This window comes from Hypanus sabinus, chromosome 3 (assembly GCF_030144855.1).
Source record: "Hypanus sabinus isolate sHypSab1 chromosome 3, sHypSab1.hap1, whole genome shotgun sequence".
NCBI lineage: Eukaryota > Metazoa > Chordata > Chondrichthyes > Myliobatiformes > Dasyatidae > Hypanus > Hypanus sabinus.
In genome coordinates, this window is record NC_082708.1 from 186,411,563 (window position 1) to 186,425,716 (window position 14,154).

At 44.4% G+C, this 14,154-nt stretch overlaps 1 protein-coding gene across 2 annotated transcripts in view; it reads left to right on the top strand.

Annotated features, from left to right (window-relative positions):
* Positions 1 to 14,154, top strand: part of nagk (N-acetylglucosamine kinase) — a 31,135-nt gene that overhangs the window by 10,277 nt on the left and 6,704 nt on the right. Inside the window, exons 4-8 of one of the 2 annotated variants that reach the window (XM_059965776.1) lie at positions 3,910 to 4,051; positions 6,102 to 6,212; positions 8,863 to 8,975; positions 9,969 to 10,056; positions 13,570 to 13,667. In XM_059965776.1, coding sequence (XP_059821759.1) covers positions 3,910 to 4,051; positions 6,102 to 6,212; positions 8,863 to 8,975; positions 9,969 to 10,056; positions 13,570 to 13,667 — 552 coding nt within the window. The remainder of the gene's footprint in view (positions 1 to 3,909; positions 4,052 to 6,101; positions 6,213 to 8,862; positions 8,976 to 9,968; positions 10,057 to 13,569; positions 13,668 to 14,154) is intronic. The other variant, XM_059965777.1, reaches the window with a different exon arrangement.

Below are 14,154 nucleotides of genomic sequence, written 5' to 3' on the forward strand. Positions count from 1 at the left end.
TCCCCCCCCCCCCCCAAATCAGGGTCACATAAGGCCATATGAGCAGCCGGTGCAGATTACAAGTCCTGGTTATGTGACCACTGATGTCAGGCAGACAATCTCTGAAGTGTGTTGATAATGGCTGGCTGGGGTCACCTGATTTGTAAAGACACTGCCCAGAAGAAAGTAATGGCAGATCACTTCCTATTGATATCTTTCCTGTAGATATGTGACCAGAACTGCACAGAGACCTGATATGGGTTTTTAAAATTAAAGATGAGGTAAGAGGTATAGGATCTTGGAATAGGTAGTGAGGTGGAGCTTAAGAAGTCTATAGATAGACGTTTGATTATGAAGGGCACAGAAAGGTAATACACAGGGGAGGACAGTCTAAACTGACATCAGGATCAATGCAACATTGCAGGCCGAATGGCCTGTTCTCTTCTATGCTCTGAGAGGGCGAGTATGATTTTACCTTCGTGCTGAGGCGTTATATCAATGCGGCCCACCCTAAGTTCCACATTGAGAGATTCACCCGAGACTTTGTGCACATTTCTCTCGAGTGGGACTTGGGCTTCTTAACTTTCGGACTCAGAACGTTGTGCTGATCTTAATCATTTCATCTTGGACTCTTGCTGCGGACATCGGTACAAGTCTGGGACGCTCATCACATTTCAACACTAGGAGTAGACTTTCAGGCCATGATCTCCTTACTACCATTGACTCTTTACAACCATCGGGCAGGAGGTACAGGGGCCTCAGGTCCCACACCACCAAGTTCAGGTGCATTTAATAACCTTCCACCATCAGGCTCCTGAGCCAGTGCGGATAACTTCACTCACCTCAACATTCCACAACCTATGGGCTCACTTTCAAGGTCTCCACAGCTCATGTTCTTGGTATTATTTATTTATTTTTGTTATTGGCATCATTTGCATTTTTTGCACGTTAGTTGTTTGTCAGTAGTTATATATGTATAGCATTTTCATAAATTTGAATATATTTCTCTATTTTCCTGTAAATGCCAACAAGAAAATGAATCTCAGGGTTGTACAGAGCGACGTAGAGGTATTTTGATAGTAAATTGACATTATTCCCACCCTCACCTGCCGATCAACCCTTTCACCTGCTAACTCTTGTTCTGCCCCTTACCTCCCACCATTTTATATGGGGTATTCTCCCTTTCCTGGCCGGGTGAAGTCTCGAGCCAAAGCATCAGCTGTCCATTTCCTTCCACACAGGCTGCCTCATCCTCCGAGTTCTTCCTGCAGTTTGTGTGTTCCAGATTCCAGCATCTGCAGTCTCTTATGTGTCGATGTCATATTCTGACCTTGGCATCAATGCCCATATACAACGAATTAATTGGAAACTGTTTTAAAATGCTTCATAATGCCAACCTTTGATACGAATCTTAACTTTGAACATAGAATGCTACAGCCCAGAATCAGGTTTAATATCCCTGGCATATACCTTGTGGCAAAGTTTGTGGATGATATGAAGATAGGTGGAGGGGTAGGTAGTGCTGAGGAAGCAATGTGATTGCAGCAGGACTTAGACAAGTTGGAAGAATGGGCAAAAAAGTGGCAGATGGAATACAGTGTTGTGAAATGTATGATCATGCATTTTGGTAAAAGGAACAAAAGTGTAGACTATTATCTAAATGGGGAGAAGGTTCAAACATCAGTGGCGCAGAGGGATTTAGGAGTCCTCGTGAAAGACTCCCAGAGGTTAATTTACAGATTGAGTCTGTGGTAAAGAAGGCAAATGTAATGTTGACATTCATTTCAAGGGGAATAGAATATGAAATAAGGAGATAATGCTGAGGCACTAGTCTGGCCTCACAGAGTTTTGTCGACAGTTTTGGGACCCATATCTCTGAAAGGATGTGTTGTCATTGGGGAGAGTCCAGAGGAGGTTCATGAGATGATTCCGGGAATGAAGGAGTTAACATATGAGGAGCGTTTGGCAGCTTTGGGCCTGTACTCACTGGAATTTAGAAGAATGCGTGGGGATCTCATTAAAACCTACTGAACATTGAAAGGATTAGATAGGGTGGATGTGGAGAGGATGTTTTCTGGGACAGCTTTAAAATTGAAAGACGACCCTTTAAAACAGAGGTAAGGAAGAATTTTTTTAGCCAGAGTAGTGAACCTGTGGAATGCTCTGCCACGACTGCGGCGGAGGCCAAATCCGTGGGTATATTTAATGCAAAAATTGATGGTTTTCTGATTGGTTAGGGTATCAAAGGTTATGGCAAGAAGGCAGGTGTATGGAATTGAGTGGGATCCAGGATCAACCATGATGGAATGGCGGAGTGGACTTGATGGGCTGAATGGCTCCTCTGTCTTATGGTCTTAAGTTGTGAAATTTGTTATTATGCAGCAGTAGTACTTTGCAATTATTTACTCTTTTTATTATGTCATGCAGTGTGTGTGTGTATGTATTTATATATTTAAAGTTACTAAGTAGTGTAAAAAGAGAACCAAAAAGTAGTGTTCATGAGTTTAATGTCCATTCAGAAATCAGATGGCAGAGGGGATGAAGCTGTTCCTGAATCGTTAAGTGTATGCCTTCAGGCTTCTGTACCTCCTCCCTGTTGGTAACAATGAGAAGTGGGCATGTCCTGGGTGGTGGGGGTGCCACTTTTTTTGAGGTGTCGTTCCTTGAAGATCTGGATGCTGGGGAGGCTAGTGCCCATGATGGACCTGACTGAGCTTGCAACTTCCTGCAGCTTATTTTGATCCTGTGCAGTGACCCCCACCCCTCCATAACAGACGGTGATGCGGCCAGTTAGAATGCTCTCTGTAGAAATCTGTAACTGTCTTTGTTGATATAGCAAAACTCTTTAAACTCCTAATGAAAGGAGGCACTGTTGTGCCTCCTTTGTAGCTGCATCGATATGTTGGGCCCAGGATAGATCCTCAGAGATGTTGACACCCAGAAACTTGAAATTGCTCACTCTTTCCTCTTCTGATCCTTCAATGAGGACTAGTGTGTGTTCCCTCGTCTTACCTTTTCTGAAGCCCACAATCAGTTCTTTGGTCTCAATGGTGTTGAGTGCAAAGATGTTGCTGCGATACACACAACTAACTAACTAACAGTATAGGCCCTTCTGTGCAGTGCAGGGATGTTGTGCCAACCTATTTTTAAATTTATTGACATCCACCGTGGAGTAGGCCTACCCAGCCCTTCGAGCAGTGCCACCCAGCAACCCCCCACTTTAATACTCGCCTAATCTTGGGGCAATTTATAATGACCAATTAACCTACCAACCAGTATGTCTTTGGACTCTGGGAGGAAACCCAGGTGGTCACGGGGAGATTAATCTAACCTGTCCCTCCTACATGGCCCCCTATTTTTCTATCATCCATGTGCCTGTCTAAGAGTCTCTTTAATGTCCCTGATGTATCTGCCTCTACCACCACCCCTGGCAGCACATTCACACACCCACCACTCTCTGTGTAAAGAACTTGCCTCCAACATCCCCCCTATATTTCACTGCAATCACCTTAAAATTATGCCCCCTAGTATTAGTCATTTCCTTCCTGGACAAAAGGTCTCTGGTTGTCTACTCAATCTACGCCTCTTAACGTCTTGTACACCTCTGTGAAGTTGCTTCTCATCCCTTTTTGCTCTTTTAAGCAAAGATTCTCAACCTGGGGCCCACGGACCCCTTGATTAATGGTATTGGTCCATGGCATAAAGATATTGGGAGCTCCTGATCTGAAGTGATAGCTCACTCAACTTACCCTCTTTAAGACATGCTTTTTATTCCAGGCGGCATCCTGGTAAATCTCCTCTACACCCTCTCTAAAGCTTCCATGTCCTTTGCTTTTAGTTCAGTGGGCAATTTTTTCTCCATTGCACTGATGTGGGTCGTTATTAACCAGTTTCAGCTACCTCTTATTTCAGTACTTGCTGCTTTCTCAGGGAATGTCGCTGAGCGGTGGGGAGCAGAAAGAAGCCATCAGCAAACTGGTTCAGCTCCTGAGGGACAGGTACCCAAACCTGAGTGAGATGTACTACATCACCACGGATGCGATGGGAGGGATAGCCACTGCCACCAATAGGGGTAAGGCTCAATGGGGTTGCTTATGCGTTTGGTGTCGGGGTCTTCTTCCTTCACCCCGACGTGTATTTCACAGGCAGGGAGTCCTCACTCTTCCACTCAAGGGATATGGGAGAAGGCAGGAATGGGGTACTGATTGTGGATGATCAGCCATGATCACATTGAATGGCGGTGCTGGCTAGAAGGGCCAAATGGCCTACTCCTGCACCTACTGTCTATTGTCACTCAGCACAGATTCTCAAACTTAAAGGCACAGCGCAGGGTTAATTGCAGGATTCTTATTAGCGTTAAGGAACAGGCAGGTCTTCAGGATAAATGTCCATGGATCTGTCAAAGTTGCCGCACAAGTTCACAGTAAATTTATTATCAAAGTACATATACAGTATGTCACCATATGCCACCTTGAGATTCATTTTTTTGCAGGCATACACTGTAAATCCAAAAAACACAATAGAATCAATGAAAGACCGCACACCACAGGATAAATGACCATTGTGAAAAACAAAAATAAAATGTGTGAGTTCAAAAAGAGGGAAAAATAATTATAAGAATAAATAAATAATCAATAAATAATCAAGAACAAGAAGAATTTTTGAAAGGGAGTCCATGAGTTGTGGGAACAGTTCAGTGACAGGGTGAGTGAAGTTATCCTCTCTGTTCAAGAGCTTGCTGGTTGAGGGGTAATAACTGTTCTTGAACCTGGTGGTGTGAGTTCTTAGGCTCCTGTACCACCTTCCTGATGGCAGCAGTGAGTTGAGAGCATGTCCTGGTTGGTGGGGGTTCCTGATGATGGATAGAGTGGTTAAGAAGGCATATGAAGGCATTCTTCAGTAGTCAGGGGATGGAGTTCAAGAGCTCCAGTAATGTTGCAGTGTTATTAAACTCTGGTTAGACCTTCACTTAGAATATTGTTAAGTTCTGGTTGCCTCCTTATAGGAAGGGTGTGGAAGCTTTAAAGAGTGTGCAGAGGAGAGTCTGGGTTACAGAGCATGTCTTATGAGGATCGGTTGAGTAAGCTAGAGATTTTCTCTTAGGAGTGAAGGTGACTTGCTAGAGATGTATAAGATGATAAGAATCATAGAAAGGTTAAACTTTTTCCCAGAGTGGAAATAGTTAATGCAATTGGAGGAAAATATAGGTGGGATATCGGGATAGATAATTTTACACGGAGAAGATATTAGGGAGAACATGCAAACTCCACATGGACAGCACACAATGTCAGTATTGAGCCGGGGTCTCTATTGCTGAAAGACCAGCTACACCACTGCCACCTCCTACTCCTAATAACTCACCCAAGGTGGACTGACATCATGTCTGTGCTGGAATTATAGAGCAGATTCGTTGGGCCGAATGCCCTAGGTCAGCTTCTACGCCTCATGGTTTTGTGGATTTCCTGCTGACTTCTGTGGAGAAACTGCAGGGCTGGGTGCTGGCAGTCAGCCCCAGTCTCGAAGTCGGGAAGCTCTTTAGACCACACAACATCGGAGCAAAATTAGGCCTTTTGGTCCCTCGAGTCTGCTCTGCCGTTCCATCATGGCTGATTTATTATCCGTCTCAACCCCATTCTCCTGGCTTCTCCCTGTAACTTTTGATACCCTGATTACTCAAGAAGTTATCAACCTCTGCTTTAAATGTATCCAATCACTTGGCCTCCAAAGCCATCAGTGGCAATAAATTCCACAGTTTCTCAGCTCTCTGGCTAAAGAAATTCCTTCTCATCTCGTTCTAAAGGTACGTCATTTTATTCTGAGGCTGTACCCTCTAGACCTAGACTCACCCTCTATAGGAAACATTCTCTCCACCACCACTCTATCTAGGCCTTTCAACATTCAATAAGTTTCAGTAAGATCTAACCTGATACTTCTAAACTCCAGTGAGTACAGGTCCACAGCCTGAACTCTCCCGTTATCTCTCTTGATGTCCTTCCTACCTAGTGCTGTACTCTTCTGTTATACTTGCTAACATTGTCCTTTCGGTGCTGACCGGTTTGCAAGGTGCGCTCTTCGAGCTAAACAACCCCGCCTTAGTCAAGTCTTGTCATCTTTGCTCCCAGGCGGAATCGTGCTGATCTCGGGAACGGGCTCCAACTGCAAGCTCGTCAATCCTGACGGGTCTGAGATCGGCTGTGGAGGCTGGGGTCATATGCTGGGGGACGAGGGATCTGGTGAGTGGGGTAGAAAATTGGGAGTACTCGTGAGCGGGCCAGGCTTCCGTGGATCTTTTGTTTCTGACTTCTTGGCTGCTTTGATTCTTTCTGGAGAGTTTGCAATTCTGGACTCATCCAGAGTGGGTTTGAAGTAAATTTTTATCAGACTATGTATACCGTATACAACCTTGCAGCCACAGGAAAATAAAGAAGTGCAATAGAATCCATGAAAAAAGGTAGAGTCCCTGAGAGTGTGTCTACAGGCCAAAGGGTTTCAGCCTGAACGTCAACTGTAATTTTTTTCCGTAGATGCTGCCTAGCCTGCTGAGTTCCTCCAGTGTTTTGTCTGTGTTGCTGCAGGTTGTGTAGTCAGTCCAGCACAGAGATGAGGGAAGCCTGCTGGTTGTAGGAAGACAACCGTTCATGAACCTGGTGGTGTGGGACCCAAGACTCCTGCACCTCCTGCCCCGTGGCAGTAGCGAGAAGAGAGGGAGCCAGGTCAAACGCAGGCGGACGGGAGGACTCGGGAGGGGGATTTTGGCTGTCACGGAGCAGTGGGGCTGATCACCAGATCATTTTCTGCTCTTGGGCCTCGACATTTTCATCTGGCTTGAAGCCTGCCCCAGCAATGGCCGACCTTTGTCCGCTTCAAGGTGCTGTGCCTGCATTCCTGAGAGTAAGGATTCAAAGTGTCATTGCTGTGACCAGGAACTGAACCAGGGACGTTTAGGTCTGGAGTGCCACGATCTCCCAACTGATCTATTTCAGCATCTCAGAACAACATCAGATGCATAGGAAGAATGTCAGAAAGCATTTTCTAAGCTGTGAATTTCATATCATTTGAAAAGCACTGACCAAGAGTTATAAGTTTGATTCCTGGTTTAGGGGCTTTTCTGTGAAGAGTGATTGAAGCTTTACCTACAAGCCGCATTATAGAATGCTTATAGAAAGGAATGGGGCCATTTGGCCCATTGTTTCCATGTTTGCTCTGTGACCCTGTAACTTCCTGGGGTTCGGAGGAATGAAAAGTGGTTCAGAAGAATCGATCTGCTTTTCAAAAAAAGAAACAAAAAATATTCCAGGAAAAAAGAATCATTAAAAAACTTAAAAGAACCGGTTAGGACAGGGGTTCCCAACATTTTTTTAATGTCATGGACCAATACCAGTAATCGAGGGATCTGGGAACCCCAGGTTGGGAATCCCTGCCTTAGGAGAAAATCATACTCCACATGGGTTTATGGACTGTTCAGAAATTTGATGATGGAAGGGAAGAAGCTGTTTTTAGGATAGAGAAGAGTACAGCACACTACAGGTCCTTTGTAAGTACAGTGGATTCCAGCTAATTGGGACACATCAGGACCAGTATATTTTGGTCCAATTAAGCAACTACCCCAATTAACCCATGTTTCATGGAAATAGTTAAAAATGTATTAAAAAAAGACAAACTGCTGTTTAATTGAGTGACAAGTTATATTTTAATGAAATACTGAACAAATTAGAACATTACCAGTGCTACTGCAGTACTATAAAACTGTACTAGTTCCTAATAGTTATCACTGGAGAAATTCATTTAGTGTATGTTGTTGTGTTCTTTTGATTAAGTGTAAATGAACAAAATCAGTACAGACACCTAGCGTAGATAATTGGCTACCTTTGGTACAGTGCCTTCAAGAATCTCCAAAGCTTCATTTTCATTGTAACATTCAAGGTAATTGTTGATACCTTAATTCTTCGCAGTTCCTCACACAAAATGCTTGAGGAACTCAGCAGACCAGACAGCATCTATGGAAAAGAGTAAACAGTCGACATCTTGGCCCGAATTGCTGACTGTACTCTTTTTCCATAGATGCTGCCTGGCCTGCTGAGTTCCTCCAGCGTTTTGTGTATGTTGCTTGGATTTCCAGCATCTGCAGATTTTCTCTCCTTCGCTGTTCCTAACTTGTTGAAGTAGTGAAACTGTTTCATTTCTACTCCCGCTGTTTGTGGCATCTCCAAGCCTGAATGCAGGAAACCACAGTGAACGACACAGTTCTGAACTAACTGACGGTTTATTAGAAGTGCAAAAAGTGAACAAAGGTAGCGAGGTAGGGTCTGTTTAGAAATCTGATGGCCAAGGGGAAGAAACTGTTCCTGAGATGTTGGGTCTTCAGGCTCCCATACCACCTCCTTGATGGCAGCAGTGGGAAGAGGGTATGTCCTGGATGTGGGGGTGCTTAATGATTGAAACTTCCTTTTTGAGGCATTGCCTTTTGAAGGTGTCCTCGACGCTCAACAATCCCTTTGTCCTCTCTGTCCCTCTTTCTTAGTAAAGTTAAACTGCACTTCCAAATGAGGTCTATTATCACTGGCATGTGTTGTGAAATTTGTTGTTTTCTAGCAGTGAAACTTGTGACAACAGTACAGTGCAATATATTACTATAAGTCATAATAAGAGATGTAAATAAGCAAAAAGAGAGCCAAATAGTGAGGTGGTGTTTATGAACCGTTGAGAAATCTGTTGGTGGAGGAGAAGAAGCTTGTTGAGTGTGCGTCTTCTGTTACTTCCCGCTCCCTGGTGGTGGTAATGTGAAGAGGGCATGCCCTGGGCGGTTGGGGTCCTTGGAGGAATGAGGTTTGGATGGTGGTGGATGGACCAGCTTCAGTAAAACCCTCTGTTATCTCCTTGCAGCTTATTGGATATCCCACTTGGCTATCAAGACTGTGTTTGACGTCACAGATAACTTCAAGCTCGCACCCTATGACATCTCGCTGGTACAGAAGGCCATGTACGATTACTTCCAGGTCAGAAGTGCCGGTTTGTGAATTCTTTCATGAAGGAATATTTAGAGAAACAATGCAGAACAGGCCCTTCTGGTTTAACGAGCCGTGCTGCCCCAGCAACCCCCCCCCCCCCCACCCATTTGACCCTATCCTAATCACAGGACAATTTACAATGGCCAATTAGCCTACTAACCTGTACATGGTTGGATTGTGGGAGGAAACCGAAGCGCCAGGACAGTTGTGGGGAGAACATGCAAGTTCCTGGAAGATAGCACCAGAACTGAACTTTGAACTGTAATGATATCATGCTAACCCGCCACACTCCCATGGTGCCCAAAGAATGCCGTTTGGTGCTCTGTCTTTCCACACTCCATGCTATTAGAAAGAATAGGAAAAGACAGATTGCAAATAAAGGTTTAGGAGGTTAAAGCAAAAGTTTATTATCGAAGTATGTGCACACTCAGTGGAATCTAGTGTAGTCTCCTGCTGTAGCTCATTCATCTAAGTCTTGACGTGTTGTGTAGCCAGAGATGCTCTTCTGCAAACCACTGTTGTAACACATGGTTGAGTTACTGTCAGCTTGAACCAGTCTGGCCATTCTCCTCTGACCCCTCTCATTAACGAGGTATTTTTGCCCACAGAACTGCCGTTCACCTGATGTTTTTTATTGTTTCTTTGCACCATTCTCTGTAAACTCCAGAGCCATTCATCAGAACTGGAACAGTGAGAAAGCAAGTGTGTTTTATTGGTAGCGTTAGAGGAATAGAAGAGAGAAATCTCACAGTAGAGCACGGTGGAGCGCACCTCCCAGTTGGTGACGGAGACTGAAATCCTCCTCATATTTGGAAAAGGGAGCACATGATGCTTTAGTGACGATATCTGAGGCACAGTAGGTGCAGCTGTCTTCAACATAGGACTGGATTTTGTGTTAGCCCAAGCAGAGAGATAGAGCCTTAGCTCCTGTGAAAGAATACAGATCTGGCCCTCAAACTCTCCTCTCTCCAAAATATGCAGATATCCAATCGGATGGACCTCCTTACTCACTTCTATCGGAACTTTGAGAAATCTAAAATTGCTGGACTTTGTCAAGTACTAGCCAAAGGTAAAATCGCCTGAGGGCGTAATCTTCTTCTCTGGATTGTTGGTTGCTGGGTTGCGGGAACATTACTTCTCTTTCTGCCCAGCGAAACGCCTTCAAATTGACAGCATCTCCTCTTCCCAGACTCATTACCGAATTCCATCTTAACCTAGCTTCTCGTACGGCTCATTAACACACAGCCCCTCAAACGTAGCATACTGAAAACATCCAGATCCCTCTCACTTTCTCCTGACACAACATCGCTTCTTCCACAAACTAGATCCGTAGTTAAAGGAGATTGTGTGGCTTAGTCAGACATGAGATTGTGTGGATGTGAAAGAGACTCCTGGACGGTGTCTGGATCAGGGATGTCTCAGGTCAGGTCCACAGCATGAGCAGCCGGAAGTTCTGGTGCATATTGAAGAGAGCATAGAAGGAGTTGTGTAGAAAGCTGTAAAGTGGGACCTCAGGGGTAGTAATCTCTGGATTGCAGGCTGTGCCATGCACCAGTGAAGGTAAGAATAAGATGATTAGGCAGATAAATGCGTGGCGGAGGAATTGGTGCAAGGGATAGTGTTTCAGATTTCTGGATCATTGGGATCTCTTCTGTGGATGGAATGATCTGTACAAAAAGGACAGGTTACACCTGAACCCAAGGAGGACTAATATCCTTGGGGGGGGGGCAGGTTTGCTAGAGCTGTTGAGAAGAGTTTAAACTTATTTGGCAGGGAGATGGGAACCAGAGTAATCAGGGGGAGGATGGGGCAGTTGGTAATCAAGTAGATGCAGTGCATAGTGAGGCTGTGAGGAAGGACAGGCAGGTGGTCGGACAAAATTGCAGTCAGTGGGATGAGGTCAACTTCACATGGTCACTCAGAAAGGCGTAAAAGATAGGATCACTTTTCAGAGAAGATAGGAGGAGTTCCCCACAATGTTCTGGGTACGTGTCACCAACCAACATCAGGATAGCTCAGATTATCTAGTTGTATCACATTGCTACTTGTGGAATCTTGTTGTACACAGCTTAGCTGACTTGTTTCCATATGATAACATTGAAGAGTAGTTTGAAAGGTCCTTTATTTGTTCCAAACTTTGGGACATTCTTTGGGACGTGCCCTGGGTGATGGGGATCCTTAATGATGGATGCCACCTTTCTGAGGCATCGCTCCCTGAGGTTGTCCTGGATACTATGGAGGCTTGTGCCCATGATGGGTCTGAGTGAATTTACAACTTTCTGTCCTGTGCAGTGGCCCCTCCATACCAGATGGTGATGCAGCCAGTCAGAATGCTCTCCACAGTACATCTGTAGAAATCAGTGAGTGTCTTTGGTGACATATCAAGTCTCCTCAAACTCCTAATGAAATATAGCCACAGTCATTCCTTCTGGTAGCTTCATATTGACATATTCATGTGATTGTCTAACAGTCACGATCATATCTACTTCTACCACCCACCTCTGGCAGCCCAGTCTTGCCTATCATTTCCACTCTGCAATAGAAAACAACTTGCCTGTAAAATATCCCCTTAAAACTTTGTCTCTTCTCACCTTAAAGCTATGCCCTCTAGTATTTAATATTTTTACCTTGGGTACAAGATTCTGGCTCTCTGCCAGCTTCGTAATTTGTTATTATGTGTTTAAAATATGCCTCATTATTTTATCAACATCTATCAGGTCCCCCCATCAGCCTCCAAACGCTCCAGTGAAATCAAACCAAGTTTGTCCAATCTCTCCTTACAGTGAACATTGTTCCCTCTCAGCTGCATGTGTGTACGGCCGCGCAGTAACAAACGCTCCTGTGCACATCACCTTTGTTGCTGTGCAGCTGCAATAAAGACAGATGAGAAGAAGTTTACGAAACGTGAAATATTTCCTTTGTCCTACTGTATTTCGTTATACCCTTTAATTAACAAATAGAAATTTTTAATAGAGAAATTTTTCCAAAGGTTCAATGTACATTTATTATTAAAGTATCTATACAGAATACAAATCAGATTCGTCCTCCCATAGCCGCCACAAAACAAAGGTCTAACACCATGGAACCCATTCAAGGAAACATCAAGCACCCAACGCATGAAAAACAGAACAAATTACACAAATGGCAAAATTATATTTTCAATTTTCATTCTAATTATTCGTAGCATACATATTGCAAACAAAACATTCAAAATGCTGCGCAGTTTTTAGGCTGTGTAAAAATTTCCTGTTTAGAACAATGGTTGGTCCACGCAGCTTTCAAAAGAAATTAGGGGGAACTGTTCTGCACCCTCTCCAGAGCCTCTACATCCTTCATGTAATGGGTGACCAGATCCATGATTGATAAATGGTACAGTAAGCTTTTGAATGGTCTGGTATGATGATTAGATTGTGTAGGAACATAAGCTGCAGAGAGCAGTGGACTTGGGCACCTCCCTCCCAACTTTTGACAGCATCTCTGATACGCTACCTCAAGAATGTCACATTGAGCTGTATAGCACAGAAACAGATCCCTCCAACCAACTGGTCTGTGGTGAGCAAGGTTGTCCCATTTGTCAGTGTTGGGTCCACAGCTTTCTGAACAATTCCTGTCCATGTACAAGAGATTCTGCAGATGCTAGAAATCCAGAGTAACATGTACAAAATGCTGGAGGAGCGCAGCAGGTCAGGCAGCATCGATGGGAATGAATAAACAGTCAACTTTTTGGTTTGAGACCCTTCTTCATGGCTGGAAAGGAAGGGGGAAGACAGCAGAACAAAATGGTGGGAGGAGAGGAAGGAGGATAGCTGGAAGGTAACAGGTGAAGCCATGTGAGTGGGAAAGGTTAAAGGGCTGGAGACAAAGGAATCTGATAGGAAAGGAGTGTAGACCATAGGAGAAAGGGAGGGAGGAGGGGAGGAGGGGAAATGATAGACAGGTGAGGAGATAAAAGGCAGAGTGGGGAATAGAAGAAGAGGGGAGGGGGAGGGAAAAAACTATTACTGGAAGGAGATATCGACATTCATGTCATCAGGTTGGAGGCTACCCAGATGGAATATAAGATGTACCTCCTCCACCTTGAGGGTGGTCTCATGCAGCATCTGTCGTCAAAGATCCCCACCATCCAGGCCAGGCCATCTTCTCACAGCTGCCACTGGGCAGGAGGTGCAGAAGCCTGAAGTCCCACACCCACCAGGTTCAGGAACAGCTACTTCCCTTCCACCATTTGGTTCTTGAACCAGCTGGGACAACCCTGATCACTACCTCAGTACAACAGCACTATGACCATATGTGTTCTTTCTTGTATAATTTTATTCTTCTTGTGAAAGTTATGTCTCTGCTGCTGCTACAAGTATTCATTGCATCTGTGAATGCACTTGGGCATCTCACGATGAACTTGACGTCGACTGTTTAAACCAGGGGCTCTGAACCTTTTTTATGGCTTGAACCAAAGGGTCTGTGGGTGAACCCCAGTTTTAGGCCATCTTAGTAGCTGGAGATCCTTCAGGAGATTTGATCCTGGTGGTGGTGGGAGAGAAGAGGACAACAATTAAAACTGTTGTTTTTTAAACATTGCTTTCAGTGGCAAAAGATGGAGATGCGTTGAGCTGCAGTGTGTTCAGAAGAGCAGGACAGGAATTGGCTCAGCACATCGTGGCTGTGATACCGGCTGCAGACAAGGTAAAATAAAATCGAACATCGCATGGATTTGTGCTCAGATAACTCCTGAAATCAGAAGTTTTTATTGTCAAGAACAAAATAAAGTTGATGGGTATTCTTGAGGAACATGCACAAAATGCTGGAGGAACTAATCAGGTCAGGTAGTATCTATGCAGAGGAATAAATGCGCTGAGATCCATGTGATTTTGCAACATATTTTGGATTTTATTTATTCATTGAAGGGTAAATTGAAATATAGTACAATGGAAATCTTCCACATTTTGTAAACTTCTTCTCATATGTCTTTATTCCAGCTGAGTAGCAAAAAAGACTGTGTGCGCGGGAGCATTTCAGTTACTGCGCAGCCGTGCACCCGCGCAGCTGAGCGGGAACAGTGGTGACAACATTTAAAACACAGTTGGACAAGTAGATGGATCAGAAGTGGTATGGGCTAGACACAGAGTCAGATGGGCCAAAGGGCCTGTTTCTGTGCTGTATAACTCTGTGA